Source organism: Aulonocara stuartgranti, assembly GCF_965226115.1.
Source record: "Aulonocara stuartgranti genome assembly, chromosome: 3".
Taxonomy (NCBI): domain Eukaryota; kingdom Metazoa; phylum Chordata; class Actinopteri; order Cichliformes; family Cichlidae; genus Aulonocara; species Aulonocara stuartgranti.
The window spans coordinates 16735506-16752171 of record NC_138941.1 but is presented as its reverse complement, the minus strand read 5'-3'; the positions used below and the strand labels follow the sequence as shown (position 1 = coordinate 16752171).

Here is a 16666-nt window from a genome sequence, read left to right as displayed (position 1 = left end):
TCCTCCCCACTGTAACATGGCAAACATAGCAAACGGATAATCCAGCTGAAGCTTCAGACAGCCGTCAGACAGTGAAACACTGCCATCTGCTGGACTCGACTAACAAAGACGCTGCTTTGACGGGTGAGGGAGTTTCAACAAGTCTGCAACGACTCAAGCATCAAACTACAGAACTATTACAGCGGACATGGTGCTTTAATGGCTTCCTTAACGCAGGTCAGAAAGGATAATAGAAACTCAATAAATTATGAAATACAAAACTTACTGGTTCACTGCACACACAAAACGTCTCTTATTAGCACAACACTGCTCGGGGCTCAGAGTATATTCCTTATAACCTATTAAACCTTAGCATGTTATTTTGAAGTGTTACAGGTGAAACAGCCAACCAGTGAAGTTAACTGTAATTTCAACACTGAGCTACAAAAATGATTTTATTTTATTTTTAATTTTTTTAATTTCTTTTTACAGTTTTGCAATTTTACACAAGTTTTATCATCAGTGTCACAATGACTGCTGCTAAAATTGAGTATGAGCTTTTTGTTGGTCTGATTAAAAGGTTAAATGTAAAAGCATAATTTAAACATGTGATGTGAGGTCATTAATTACAGTGCAGGTGTCCTGCTTTAGGATCATAAATTAATACTTCCAAAAAAGTAAAGTTGTAGAGAATCTATGTTCATTATCGTTGTTAATCATGGAAAGACAAAGACATCAGACTCTGCTGAAAAATATTACACCCTCCTACTCTCTGCACACAGCGGTCTGAGGGACCTTCCAGGATCGGGGATTTTATTTATTTTGTTCTTTTTTGGTCATACTGGTTAGTAGGTGGTGATTTTGTACCTGGTGATCTCACATTTGGAACATAAATTGCTTTGGAGCAGATTAGGTTCAAAGGATAACTTGGCTCTTGAAGTTAGCCGGATAAGACAGCGTTCTGCTTCACAGTTGAGGCCTCAGAGAGTTGTTGATAACCAAAAGTCTATCTTGTATGGCCATGCAGCATCTTATGACATTTTGTAACCTGAGCAGTGAAATGATTGCTGTTTTAGTGCACATACACAGTGTGGGGATCAGTATCAGGACAATAAAGTTATGGTGCAAAAAACTGCATCTGGTCAGAAGGAAAAGCACGCACACTTGGAAGACTTGACCATTTGCACAAAATGAATGGCTGACACTGGACAGATGAGAGAATGTGGATGGTCACACCCTCGTGCATTAAAGAGGGCTTTCAGTTCATTGAAAACACAAAACCAAACACACAAAAGACACAATGAGACAGATGATCAGTTTGCTTCACTAAATCATCGACACAAGCCGTGTTGTAGAGGGTACTGCAGCCGTGGCAGGTTATCATCTTAATGTGGCCCTGACACTCCATCGTACGCCACAAAGCTGTGAATAAATGAAAAGCAAAGAGGCATCATCACTAACATAATAACTGTAGAAGTTATCCCGCTGCATTACATTTATCAGGATATCGTAATAAATGTTCATCATATGTTGCTTTGACCCATCATTGTTGTCATTAATATCGCTACGTGACACTGGACACTTCCTGTCATTCATATGTCATGACTTTGTGATCAGTGTAGCAGCTTGAAAATAACTGCTTGGTTAACAGCAGGTGTACAGGCAGGTGCTCTGATCAAATAACATGTTTGGCTAAAGAAACAGAAAATAAAAATATGTAAATAGGAACACCCACATCTCTACTTCTTCTTCTATTTTCCATTTCACACTTACAAAAAAGTTCTCCTGCGTAGGTGTTGAGACAAATATGTCAATTTAATACTTCAGACAGGCCCCAGAGCAGGTCTGAACAATTAGTCGACTTAAAATCAAAACTGCAATTTGAAACCATGCAATTAGCAATTTTGCAAAGAAAACTTGGCTAGGCTAAGCTAAGCTAACTGTTAGACAAAGTAGAGGAGTTGGAAGAGTAAAGGATTCTGGTTAACTCCAGTTCAACTTAACATTAAATTAAACTGATAAATATCATGTTTATATTCATATCTTAGTCTTCTGATGAGCTCTATCTTATAAATCTATTAGACTCAGACGAGGTCGGCACAGGGACAGGCCTCGGGGGTCCAGGCCCACCCGGTGAAGTGCTTCTTCCCCAACATCTTCTGATGTACTTCATTTATACATTTTGGTAATGAAGTACTTAAACTACCACCTCACTGATTAGTTATTGCAGTGTGAGCTCAGTTCAATTAATCAGGTCACAGTAGTTTAGCACTTCTACAGCAATCATGCAACCAGCATGACTGAGGAGGACACTGGGTGGACGGGCTTTGCAGGTCAGACTTTGAAACTATCTTTTATTGTCATTACGCCAAAAGCAGTGAAATTATATGCTGTCCCATTCAGTGCAAATAAAGAATCTGTGTTTACTGACAGGACAAAGCACTGAACATGATTTCATCTGTTAACCTGGACAAATTCCAAAACAATTCCTTATTATTTCTTTTTCTTAAGTAAAACCAGTAAAAGCTTCTACTTCAAAAATATGGACTTAACACTGAGATCCTGATATTTTAGACCAGTTGAATTTAGATGATCTTTTTTAGTTCGTTCAGTTTGCTGGTTCTAACGACGACGGTCTTCATCAGTTTTAATGTCACTGTGACTCATATCTCTGCATGGCTGTTTTGTTCTGAGTGCACTGTGACAATTAAGTTAAGATCCGGTGATCAGCACAGCAGCCTGGGAGTGACTGCTTGGTTAACGACAAGGTTTACAAGACCTGATCAAATGTCACACTGGAAATATTTTGCAAGTGAAACAGCAAAAGCAAATGAAAAAATGTAAATATGTTAATTGGACCACCTACATTGTTTCGAGAGCAGGGGTGAACTAAAGAGTGCGACCCATCACTTCAGTTTCAGCATATAATTTCTATTTAACACTCAAAAAAAACCAACTGGTAGTAAAACAAAAATAAAAAGATTGTTCAACATTTTAACTGCAAATGGTCAAAACATTCACTTTATTTGCCAAAAATTATACTTAAAAAGGGGAAAAAAGAAGTGTTAATAGTTTATTTGAAAGGTCAAAATATACCAACACATCTTTTTATTTTAAATCTATTTGTTTGTGCATTAATTTTTTTTTTTCTAAAGCCAGATGTGGAAAAACAGGCTGCATCTACATGCAGGTTCTTGTGGTCAGTGGTCATCATATTTGCATTATCTTTCTGAGTCACAAGCAGGGAAGTGTTAAAGTTTCCTAGAAGTGGTGGGCCAGTGATGTAGGTGTGGATGCAAAGGATTATTTGAGGTGGTGCTGATCAGAAGTATAAAAATCAAAGTGTCCAGATCCAAACACACGTTGTTCCTCTGTGACAGAAGTGAACTATAACTCACAGCAGCATCTGAACTGCAGAAGAGATCTCTGCTCATCTCCGTCTGCATTCCTCTTTTGGTAAGAACTTATTATGTATCATTTAAAATGATTTTCCTTTTAAAGCTGGGCAGCAGGCTCACGTTGAACATCTCCATAAACTGTCATAATTCTGCTGCTACACTAAACACTGCATTCGGTGAGCATACTAAACTTACGTAAGCTGTATATTTGCACGGTGAGAGACCTGTTTTTGCTGATTTGTGTTCAAATACAACAAGATCTTATTTAAACTGACTGTCAGATGTTGCCTATCCAGTTATGTAATGAACCCACTATATACATTAACCACAGACCCTTCACGACATCTTCATCACCTGCTGTTCCAGACAACCAACTTATACCTGAACCACTGCAGGTTAATCATCATCATTAGTAAAGGAAAAAAAAAGGTGAGTGTCTTAATTTGGAAAAGCTTGAAATAAAAAATCCTATAAATTACACAAACAGATACGAATTGGAGGAAAATCCATAGTGTCTTGAGTTCTGTTTGATTTTTATTTTGCAGTGTGTCATTGTTACTACAGAGCACACTGAAACATATGACAGGAAAGAATAACTGAGTGCAGAAAGGCATTTATATTAAATAGGATTTAAACTTTGTTCTTAATGAACCGGATCTATTATGACCTGGACTTTTATCTATAAAACGGGCTTGTGAAACCCAGAGAAAAACTCTCTCAATATATCTGTAGATATAAATATATATTTATCCAAATCACATCAAGTAAAAAAGGCAAAATGACAAAATTAAAAAAAATAATAACAAAAAGTATAAATTAAAACACAAAATTTTAAGGCAAAAACAAATATCTTGATGTCTTAATATGATGAATATAAAATATAAAGTAATACAACAAGGTTAAATATGTAAACATTTAAAGACAACTACTTCAGCTTTTCAAAGCTTCTTTTTCCAGTTGAAAATGACATCATCACGCCTGAATCTGCTTCCAGGAGCTGTCCAGATCAGGCTTGTTCAGGATATTTAGAAATCGTCCTAACAGTTGAAAAATAAAAAATAAACAGAGAACAAAGTAATATATATGATTAGAAATAAATAAAAAAGAAAACTATAAATAAAACGACTTCTTTCATTTAAAGAAAAAGGTCTATCAGTCCTCTTGTCGTGTGTGTTTGCAGCTCACAAAGACGACTTACTGAGCTTCAGGATCCAAAAGGATGTATCTGCCAAATTCTTAATGTGGAAAAATGTCCATGTGTTTTCTTCTCCAGGAGACGATGAAGACACTGTTTGTCTGCACGATGCTCGTGCTGCTCTTTGCTTCCGGATTTTCCAAAGTGAACAATTTTCAACCAAGCGATCACTGACCTGAAGAAACACCTTGTGAAAAGTTTAGAAGACAGCATGTAGATGCTAAGATGACTGAAAAGCTGTGTAACACAGAAATATCAAATAGGAATATCTACAAAATTGACAACAGTTGTAAGGAAACCAACACATTCATCCTCAGCATTCCAGCAAAGGTCAAATCCATTTGTAGAGGTGATGGGAGGTACGATGAAAATAGCGGCATGACGTATAGTACCGCAACGTTTCGCATAATTAAATGTAAGCTAAAGCATCAGGGAGCCAGGAAACCCAGCTGCCAGTATGAAGGCAGGCTCTTCCTTGGTCTCTTGTGTTCTGGGGGCCTCTGGATGTCTGGAGTTTTGATCTCCTCCATACCTGCTTGATACCATAAAGGACAGGGCTGTGGTCCCCCCACACTCCCTAGCAGATCATTACATGGAGAAACCTTTGGAATGCAAGCATGCTGATTCACACAGGTATGCACACAGGTGTACACATGGGTATTCACAGACGCGGACTACAGCTTTCTTGGCTGCTGCCTCAAAGCACACTGTGCGCTGTCTATCTTGCGTGCTGAACAATATCGTTTATTATTTAGTAACTATTGATATCTATGACTAGCTAGTTTATTGTGATGGTGCTTTTTTTTCCTATTATTATGTTGCTCTTTGTTGTTTGCTGTCTCCTCTGTTTTTTTTTTTTCTCCATACAGGTGACCCAGGAGTTTTTTTTGTTGTTTGTTTTTTTTTCTCTCTTCCCCCCCCTCTCACCGTCTCTTCTCCCCTTTGGTTTTCTTTCTTTCTCTCCCCCTCTTTCTTTCATTCTTTCCCCCTGTCCTATCCCACAGTTATGTCTGTCCCGTTTGCAACTGAAAATAAAATAAATTCATAATTATAATACAGGTCAACCAAATGGACCAATATGGCAAGGCCATGATGATCCACTTGGTAGAATAAATCCGCTTGGCATCTTTCTTGGTCTCAAGACAACAATTCTGATGGCTATAGATCCAAACGGGACAAAAAAAAAAAAAAGAAAAAAAAAGTATGAAGGCAGGCTTCTCACTAACAGGATCATTGTCGTGAAATGTGAAGGGAAGTTACCTGTGCACTTCGATCGGGACCTTCTGCCCTCTGAGCGCAACGATGGCGAGCAACTATGAGGAAAGAGTGGTGTGGAGGGGGGGCGTGGTCTGCGATGCTGCTGCAGGTGAGATGGATGTACCTGCGCTGCATTTGCTATCACGCCTCGCCAACTTAAAAGGCTTTGTGCTGTCTGAGTTGTTGGTGTTGTGGATGTGTTGGCTGGCAGTCCACAGACAGACTGATTTACACAACTGTGGAAAAAATAAAATTAATAAATAAAAAAAATTGGAAAACTTAGATGTGTCATTGTTTCATATAGATTTCAAATAACATACCATTTGATGTCAACATGTTTTAGTTGCATTTGCAGTGCTCGTGCTGTTATATTCTTATGATTCTGTTCATTTTATGAGTGTATCCTTCAGCCTTGCTTCACATATTTACTGCTGCTTGATCAGCTTTAGTCCTGCTAGCATCAGCACAGGTAGAAACAGATCACACATCAGAGAATCGGCCGTGCATCTAAATGCAAATGGAAACTAAAAATGAAAACATAGATAACTGAGCTGAACTTCATAGATCTGAAAGTTGACCAAAGCATACATAGTGCTAAAAATCAGGTATCGGGAAAACACATTATTTTATATTATGCTGAAGTCAATTGTTATCCTTTTTTAAAACTATATCATATAATAAAGTCTGTTTTGAAGTTTACTATGGTAAAAAAAAATATTTTAAGGCTCTTCAGATATACTGCAACTTCATAGGTATGAACCATCAAAGCATTTTCATCATAAATATAAAACTTCATTAGGTAGATCTGTTCAAATACTCATTAATGCAAATATCTGATCAGCCAATCACATGGCAGCAACTCAATGCAGGTGTAAAAGGTGAGGTCTAAAAAGAACCTTTAAGAAAATATGAATCCATCTTAATCAGTCTTTAATTATGAAGCAATCGCCTAACTCCCTCTGGCAAAATTTATAAACCACTTTTGACTTTTTCCAAGGTGAACATTGTCTGGCAGCAGGTGCCCTTCCCCTCCCAGATCACGGTTCATATCTGATTTTCAGCTCTAAAGTTTATTTTTCTCTTCATAACAACTGTGCAAAGGATGATTTCTGAGGATGATGACTCATTTAAAATGCTTGGATGCTGACAATTATGCAGAGTCAGGCATGGAAAGGCTGCTCTTTGTGACAGGTGGGTGCTGTCATACATGGGTGTAGCTGCCAGCTGTCCTCGAGGCTTCACCTCTGCTAAACGCGTGTCTCTGAACTTGACCTCGTCTCATAAACTCTCCTGTGATTTTTATTTTGCATCCTTGGTTATTCAAATGAATGATTAATATATTAATATAAATCTATACAGATTTGTCCACACTGGATATGACAGTAAGAGTTAGTAAAGCTCTGTTAACGTGTCCCTCTACAGCCTGTTGTTTCTTAGTTTCACCAGTGAAACTGAATTAAAAACAAAACATAGATGACATATTGTCGCCTAGGCAACCACCAAGCTCCCAGTGCCTACAGACATTCACTAAAACATGCTGGTCATTGGATCGTTTGAATAAATACCTTTAACTAAATATCAATGTTTTCGACATGTCTTAGTTTACATTATTACACAGTTATTATGAGAGAGCATGTCTAATATTTTTCCACTAAACAGTCGTCTTCTCCTTTGGTTAGGTTTGTTTGTAACAACCATTTATAAAAACTTGTGTTTTGCTTTTGTTTTATTTTTAACTGCAATTCTGGTCGAGTAGCTTTTATAGTGTTAATTCAACATATACTACAAAATAAAATGACTTTTTTTTAAAAAACACATTATTTTATATTATGCTGATGTCAGGGCTCTGAGTGCGGGCAAGTGGAAATGTGGATCCAAATGCAGGACTCCGAGACGAAATGTAACTAAAACCACAGCTTTTATTGCTGGCATGAAACAAAAACAGAAACCAAACCATGAAACCAAGCAGGAACACACAGGCAGGGTCTGAGGGTACGACGCGACACCAAGCATGGGAAAACACAGGGCTTAAATACACAGGGTAGTAATGAGGGAATGGGCCACAGAAGGGAGACACAGCTGGGGGAGCTGAACTTCATAGATCTGAAAGTTGACCAATGCATACATAGTGACAACACATTATTTTATATTATGCTGAAGTCAGTTTTTATCCAATTTTATAACTATATCATATAATAAAGTCTGTTTTGAAGTTTACTATGGTAACAATTCATCTTTTTAGGCTTTTCAGAAACACTGTAACTTCATAGGTATGAACCAACAAACCATTTTTCATCATGAAAATAAAAAATAAATCTAAAGGAGATAAACATCACAACTGTTCAACCAAGCATTAAGTCCATTTTGAAACAAAGAACGATGTACACTCAGCCAATCACATGGCAGCAACTCAATGCAGTGTAAAAGGTGAGATGTAAAATAAAACAATTAAAAATATTAATTAATCTTAAAATATGAAGCAATCTTCTAACTCCCCTTTACATACAAAGCTGTGGCCAACCTTACAAACCATTTTGAATTTTTTCCAGCCGAGGCGTTCAAAATAACCAAACTGCTAATAGTCACGGTTTAATTTGGGCAGCTGCCTGCCTAATATAATGTAAAATCATCACAATATTTTACACAAAGAGAGTAAATGTATCCTTGTACTCAGCTAAGACAGCTGGGCTGCTGTGGCTTGTGTTTATGTTCAGAGTGACATCTGATTTAAAAGCAGACTGTCATGGTTGCGGCTGTGTGCAGGCAGGATGAGGACCCAAACGCAAGCTCACGGAGGCAGGAATGAACTCAAAACACAGCTTTATTGCTGGAGAGAAAAACCATACAACCTAAACGAGGAAACTATAATGTAATACACAGAGAAACACACGGCCATGAATGAGGGAGAACGCGACACAGAACTGAGGGAGACGCAGACATAAATACACAGAGGGTTAACGAGGGAAGTGGGAGCACACGGGGAACACAGGTGACACTGATAATCATAACAAGACACGGCAGGAGTAAACGCAACACTGACGGGAGACTGTCAAAGTAAAACAGGAAGTACACGGAGGTTCAGAGAGGAGGAGAGACAGCACGGGGAGAGCACGGACAAAACGGGCTGGGAAAACATGGAATAAAACTCAAGGAGGGGAAACAAGGGCTCACAGATAAACAGAGGGGCACACAGGAGGTAATCAAATAAGGAACATCTTAACAGAAACCATGGCATAAATAAAGAACAACACACAAAACATACGAAAACTAAGAATGCTGGGCCAACATGGCCCAGGATCATGACAGACAGCAAAAGACACTGAGCAGCATATCAGTCAGCATGGGAAAAATGCCATAGATTTAAGGAACCAGGCTAAAATAATTGGTTTCTAGTAGAGCTGGGTGATAGAACTATAACGATATGTATCGCGATATAACTTTTACTCGATAGAGAAATTAAGCTATCGCGATAGACCTCGCTGCTCTTGTCCTCTTAAAAAAAGAAAAAAAAAAAGGTCAGCCAATCCAAATTAAGTAGCGCAGAGCCGAACCAATCACAGCCGCAGCGTCACGTCGCGTGACTTGTTACGTACAGCACAAGTGCCAAGCCGCACGTGTGTTTGTTTGGGAAGCAGCCAGCGGGTAATGGAGGAAATGAGTGTGCCGACTAGAAAAATCAACCGAGCGTGACCGAAGAGAAAACAGATGATGGTTCCAATGCCGGAGAGATTGTTGAACGGAAGAGCCATAGAAGTTCCGTAGTGTGAAGGTATTTCGGCTATTTCAAGTCTGACAAAAAGCAGAGTAGCGTTCACTGTAAATTGTGCCGAAAGCAAGTCTGGAAATACAATAAACTGGTGCATGCTCAGGCTACGTCCATACGCACCCGGGTATTTTTGAAAACGAGATTTTTCTATGCGTTTGTACCTTTCGTCCACACGTAAACGGCGTTTTTGGTCACTGAAAACGAAGATTTTTAAAAACTCCGGCCAGGGTGGATATTTTTGAAAACTCAGTTTTTGCATTTACGTGTGGACTAGAAAAACGGAGAAAACGCAGCGTCAAAGGTGTGCGCATTTTTTGACGTCACACTGTGCGCCACATTATTGTTTCGGTGAAATGAATTTCTACAATACTGTTACTGTTAATTCTACTCTCTGCAGTGTTTAAATGCTTACATATACACACAGTTACTGTCCCTCCACACATACGACTCGGTTCTGCTTCTATGCCCCAGCTTTGTTTACTTTTTCCCACCGAGGCTTCTAGACTTCTGATTGGCCAACATTTCTGCACGGTTAGGAATCTAGCGCCACCTGCTGCGTTGGCATGTTCATAGCAGCGTTTTCCTTCATTTCTGCCTTTATGTGTGGACGGGATTATTTTTTAAAACGAAAACGGAAAATCTCCGTTTTCAAAAATACCCGTGTACGTGTGGACGTAGCCTCAGTCTCTGACTGGAAGCACTAATTCGTCATTCAGCTTTTGTCAGACTAAAGTAACTGTTAAAACTGTTTGAAAAGCTAAGCTATACAACAAGGAGAGATTGAGAATTTCCTTTTGGTTCTCAGTTTATTTGATATTGACAAAAGTTAGTCATTTTTGTCTGTTTTTCTGTAAAACAAACTAAGATTTGTTTTTAGAATTAATATTTTGTTTCTAAGTGGAATTGACAATTTAGTAGTCTGTTTCGTTTGTTCTATTTGTTCTATTAAACTTAAACGCTTTAGCTACTGCCTTTTGTGTAGTTTTTTTCAATATTTTCCTTTATTTATCTGAAAAGGTCTCATGTTCCTTAAGTACATCTACCCTGTTGAACTTAGTATGGGAAATAAATATTTAAATAAAAACAAGCTGCTGATTATTTCACATTTTACTTGCGAGCAACGGCACATTTAAATCTTACAAATATAGTTATTTGGCTTATATCGTGATAGATATCGTTATCGCCTGAAATGAAAAAAACGTATCGTGATATGAAAAAAATCTTATATCGCCCAGCTCTACTATGAGCTGTGAGACAGACTGCAGGTCATAACTTCTTACCTGAAGTTCAGTTCACCTGACACTCGGACCGGCGGCCGCCTCGGCATGAAAGCATGAAACAGGTGAGACAGGTGGAATCAATATTAATGTTGTGGAAATATATGAAAAAGCAACAGAAGAGTGAAAACATTTCGTGTTTCTAGAAAGATCTTTCAGCTCACAGCTGCTCACAGACTGTATTTACAAGTGACAAACTGCAACTCTACAGTACATCTACAGTATATATCAAATATATTCTGTATTCAAATCTATTGAGTGATGTTTGAAAGTCTTTCCAGGTGAGTTTGATCCAGGAGGGTCTGAAGCCAGAGTCAGACAGAGACTGTGCAGAGACTGTAGAAGGACAGAGCAGCAGCAGAGCAGTCCAGATACACTGATGATCCTCTGTCAGATCCAGAGGGACACACAGGGATGATGCTGGACTCTACATTGTGTCTGACAGTGGAGCTGTTCTCAGAGCAGTTCACTCTGCAGCACTGACAGTCATCTGCACTTCTTCTCATTCCTCTGTCAGTCACTGCTGGATGAAGCTCTCCTCTCCACCTCCCAGTAACATGGCCCAGTCAGAGCGTCTCTACACACAAGCTGCTGCTGCTTCAACCTCTCTGGATCATCAGGACACAGCTCCTCCTCTCTCAGCACACACACCGTCCTGTTTACCATCACCAGCTCCACCTGCAGAGAGAAGAAGGAAGAGCAGAGGAGATAAACAAGTGTTTCCAGAGACTCTTCATCAGCTGTCAGTCAGTGATGCAGCACATCCAGTATAAAGAGCAGCAGGGACTTCAGTGCTGGGACTGTACTAGGACTCATTGTTGCTTCACTTTTTCTAATCTTTGGATTCTTATTGAAGTTGATGAAAATGTTTTTCCCTCCTAGTTTGAGTTTGGACTTTCATTCATTAGAAGAACCTTGGTGTGTCCACTCTGAGCTCTGTAGGAACCCCAACAACAAGCCCAACAATCCAGATGGACGGTTCCAGCTGTTAACTGGAGGAATTCCATCCAAACATCTGCTCTCACTAAATTCTTCCTCACCTACAGACTGTGTTCTTCACTGCTTTAAACTTGGAAATGAATGCAGTCATTGGTCTGCGTGCTGCTTTGTTCAGAGAGCTGATTGGCTGTTGACAGTGTTTGATCAGAGCGTGTCAGCTGTTACTATGGTGACCATAAAGGTCAGAAACAGGAAGTGTTTGTGTCCAATCCTGAAGCCTGTCACCATTCTCTTCTCACAGCTTCACTGAGAAGCTGCAGCTTTACAGGAAACACTGGATCTTTGTTTCATACTGACTGTGTTTAGTACAATACTGCTGACAGCACCACCCACTCACTCCATCACTCTACTGACCTCAGAGTCTCCAGTCTGTAGTCTGGACTCTGCTGAAGATCAGACAGCTGCTTCACATCTGGATCCTTCAGGTTGTTTATTTGTAGGTCCAGTTCTCTCAGATGGGAGGGGTTGGACTTCAGTGCTGCTGCCAGATAATCACAGCTGATCTCTGACAAACCACAGTCGATCAATCTGTATAAAGAATGAACGATGTTAGTTTATTAGACAAAGTGTGAGCTTGAAATCATTCAGTGTTTCATCATCTGTTCAGAGCTGAAGAAGGTTCAGAATGTAGAAGTTTAGAAATTGGAAACTCCAAACAGCTGAAGCCAACAGGAAGCAGCTTCAAACAGGAAACTGTGCAGAGTTTCAGACTATATGTCCTGATGCAGCCAGTTGGATTTTGGAGATTTGAATCTCTGTTCTGTGACTAAGTCCTTGAATCATTTCTAGGAAAAAGGAACTAACTGTAATCTGAAGCTTCAAATGGAACTAAGACTTCCTCCACTAGGTGGCAGTGTCTGATGAGAAAGTGTTAGTGGAGCTGGCCTGGAGTCAGAAACAGGAAGATGCAGGATTTGGGCTGAAATGGGGAAAAGTGGTTCGCACTAGTCCCTTAAAGCAAGAAGGTTGTAGGTTGAATCTTGTTGGCCTTTCTGTGGAGGCTGGATGTTCTCCCACAGTCCAATGAAATGCTGCTTAGGTTCATTGGTGCTTCTAAATTGGCTGTAGGTGTGGATGTGGGAGAGTGCTTCTCTGTCTCTCTCTGTTGGCCCTGTGATGGACTGCTCACCTGTGCAGGTGGACCACGCCTCTTGCCCTATGACAGCTAGGGCACAAGCTACAGCCCTGTGAGCCTAAGCCGAATAAACAGTTAGCAAAAATGATCCATAGATGGCCTGAAATCCCCCAGTTAGCAGTTTGGTAGATAGCTATGACATGCTAATCCCATCCAGCAGCTGTATTCTACCTGTAAGCTGATCCCTGCTGAGCCAAAGTACTTTTTCATATACAAATTGCAACCTTTAATAGAAACCTATTGGTCAGCATCTTATTAGCCTGCTGTTAGCTTCATTCCACAGAAAACTGAGAGAAACTAACAGAGTTGATAAAGAATAAAGAGAAATGTGCTGATTTAAAGCCTTTGAAGTGCTTCAGATGATCTCTGCCCACTTCTGTCCACTCATTCATTCATGTAAGCTTTCTAATGCAGCTTTGATCTTCACAGTCTGCTTCATGAAACTCATTCTAACCCTGAATGTCAGAGTGTTCCTCCTTCTCTTTCCCATCATTCATGCTGGCAGTGGAGGAGATTTGGATGTTGGACTGTGTTTTGGATGATCAAATAAAATCAAATCAAATTCAAATTTTATTTGTCACGTACACAGTCATACACAGTACGATATGTAGTGAAATGCTTGGACAACTGCTCGTGACCTAAAGAAAACAAAAAAGGAAAAGGCTATGAATAAGATAGGAAATAAATATGAAAAATTAAAAAGGGTAAATTTAACTAGGAAGGAATAAAATATAAATTAAGGTTAAAAATGAAATAACTGTACAACACAAATTAGAATGAAGGGTAAATTTAACTGGGAAGAATAAGATAAAGATAAATATATAAATTAAAGTTGAAAATAAAATAACTGTACAACAAAATACACAATATAGAACTATATAAGAATGTATGAAGAAATCTAAATATAAATAAATATATACACAATAACAGCAGCTGTACAAGTATTAACCGGAAATGACGAATATAGTGACCAGTGTTGTGCAAAACCAAAGTCCAGAAAGTCCAGTGTGTGTGTAAGAACCATATGTGTGGGTCAGTACTGTGTGGTGGTGTGATTGAGAGACCGTATCGCCTGCGGGAAGAAGCTCCTCCTCAGTCTCTCTGTGTTGGTCTTCAGGGAGCGGAATCGCTTTCCTGACCTCAACAGAGAGAACAGTCTGTTGTTGGGATGGCTGAGGTCCTTCACGATCTTCCTGGCCTTGGTCCAGCACCGCCTGCTGTAGATTGAGTGCAGGTCAGGGAGCTCGGAGCGGATGGTGCGCTCAGCTGACCGCACAACCCTCTGTAGAGCTCGTCTGTCCTGCATGGTGCTGTTCCCGAACCAGGTTAAGATGTTTCCCGCCAGGATGCTCTCTATGGTGCACGAGTAAAAGTTCCTGAGCACCTTGGAGGGCAGTTGGAAGTCTCTCAAGCGTCTGAGGTGGTAGAGACGCTGTCGGGCCTTTTTCACCACGGTGTTGATGTGACAGGACCATGACAGGTCCTGCGTGATGTGAACTCCGAGGTATTTGAAGCTGTCCACTCTCTCCACTGGGCACTCGTTGATGACAGGGGTCTGGTAGTTCCTCTCCTGCTTAGTGCTGAAGTCCACTATCAGCTCCTTTGTCTTACTGACGTTTAGAAGGAGGTTGTTCCTCTGGCACCAGTTCTCCAGATTCCTAATCTCCTTCAGGTAGGCCGTCTCGTTGTTATCAGAGATCAGGCCCACCACGACGGTGTCGTCAGCAAACTTGATGATGGTGGTGGAACTGGTAGTGGCCACACAGTCATATGTGTACAAAGAGTACAGCAGGGGGCTCAGAACACACCCCTGGGGGGCTCCAGTGCTGAGAGTGGTGGAGGCTGAGACATGTCCGCCCATCCTTACTGCCTGTGGTCTGCCAGTTAGGAAGTTGGAGATCCACTGACACATAGATGAGCTGAGTCCCAGATGCTCCAGCTTGGTGGTGAGTGTGGAGGGAATTATGGTGTTAAATGCAGAGCTGTAGTCTATGAAGAGCATTTTAACATAATTCCCCCTTCTAGTGTCCAAGTGAGTGAGTGATGTGTGGAGGAGATGAGAGATGGCATCGTCTGTGGAACGATTTGGACGGTAAGCAAACTGTAGTGGGTCCAGTGTGTCTGGTAGTGAAGAAATGATGAAGTCTCTGACCAGGCGTTCAAAGCACTTCATCACTACTGAGGTGAGGGCTACAGGGCGATAGTCATTGAGAGAAGCAGGGTGGGGTTTCTTCGGGACAGGAACAATGATGGACTCTTTGAAGCATGTGGGGATCACCGACTGAGATAAAGAGATGTTGAATATCTCAGTGAACACAGGAGCTAGCTGGTATGCGCAGTCTCTTAGGATACGACCTGGGATGCCGTCTGGTCCTGCTGGTCTGATGTGTGTATGTTTGTGTTGGACTGCTGTCTGTAAAGCAAACACACATTTTGCTTTGGATTTCAGTGTCAGACAGACTTTAAGGTGGAATGAAGAGTTTGAGAGTTTCACAGTGAATTATCCAGTGGAGGATTTTTCTTCTTCTTTGAAGGTTTGAAATGTGAACATTGTTCTGCTGCAGTCAATGGACTAAACTAAACTAAACTAGAGAAGTAGAAAACAGACTTTACCATGAAGATCCTCAGTGTGGATCAGCCTGATGTCTGCAGCTTAGTGTCAGCACAACTTTCACATCATATTCATCTCAGCACAACTAAAACATGCTGACTGACCTCAGAGTTTCAAGTCCACATCCTGGACTCTCCAGAAAACCACACAGATGCTTCACTCCTGAATCCTGCAGCTTGTTGTTGTTCCAGCTCAGGTCCAGCTGTCTCAGATGGGAGGGGTTGGACTTCAGTGCTGCTTCCAGATAATCACAGCTGATCTCTGACAAACCACAGCCCCTCAATCTGTATAAAGAATGAAAGATGTAAGTTTATTAGACAAAGTGTGAGCTTGAAATCATTCAGTGTTTCATCATCTGTTCAGAGCTGAAGAAGGTTCAGAATGTAGAAGTTTAGAAAATGGAAACTCCAAACAGCTGACAGAGTTCATACGCCTTTGTCAGGGTCAATTTCAAGCACTTTTTAACCACTTTCAAGGTCCCTTTTCAAGCTTTTCCAGCATATTCCCCGCCCCCCGCAAAAAAAAATGCAAGTTTCAATTCGCGTCACCTCAGGAAGACCATGTGAAAATTAAAACAAATCATCCTACGTGAACTTAAACACCTTTGTTCCCCTTTTGTTAAGACATAGAACAGTACGCCACTATTGAGGAAAACATCTTATTTTACTGTCACTATATATCATTCATAAAGCACTGTTATTATTTCATTATTACTTCATTAGTCCGCATCACTTTATCATCAATATTATCATGTATCACTTATCATTTAGTAAATCTGCTACAATAGAATTCTAGATACAATACTCTATCAGTTAGTAAAGCACCAGGTTAGCTGGGGGTCCAGTCAGGCCGCAGTAAAGTCATATGAGGACACTCAACTTTGGTTGGCCTGAACTCACAATATCACAAAACTGCACACTTAGATACACACTATTGGTTATGTTCCCAGAATACAGAGGAGTAGAAACATCTGGAACATGTTGTTCTTAGCCATAGAAGGACATAGAAGGGAGAACTGACTGATATACTTATCATGTGATTTGACGTCA

At 40.2% G+C, this 16666-nt stretch overlaps 1 protein-coding gene across 1 annotated transcript in view; it reads right to left on the bottom strand.

Moving 5' to 3' along the window:
* Positions 1–16666, bottom strand: part of LOC309702568 (uncharacterized protein) — a 1257380-nt gene that overhangs the window by 768284 nt on the left and 472430 nt on the right. Inside the window, exon 14 of the mRNA XM_082527161.1 lies at positions 15722–15901. Within this exon, the coding sequence (XP_082383287.1) occupies positions 15722–15901 (180 nt within the window). The remainder of the gene's footprint in view (positions 1–15721; positions 15902–16666) is intronic.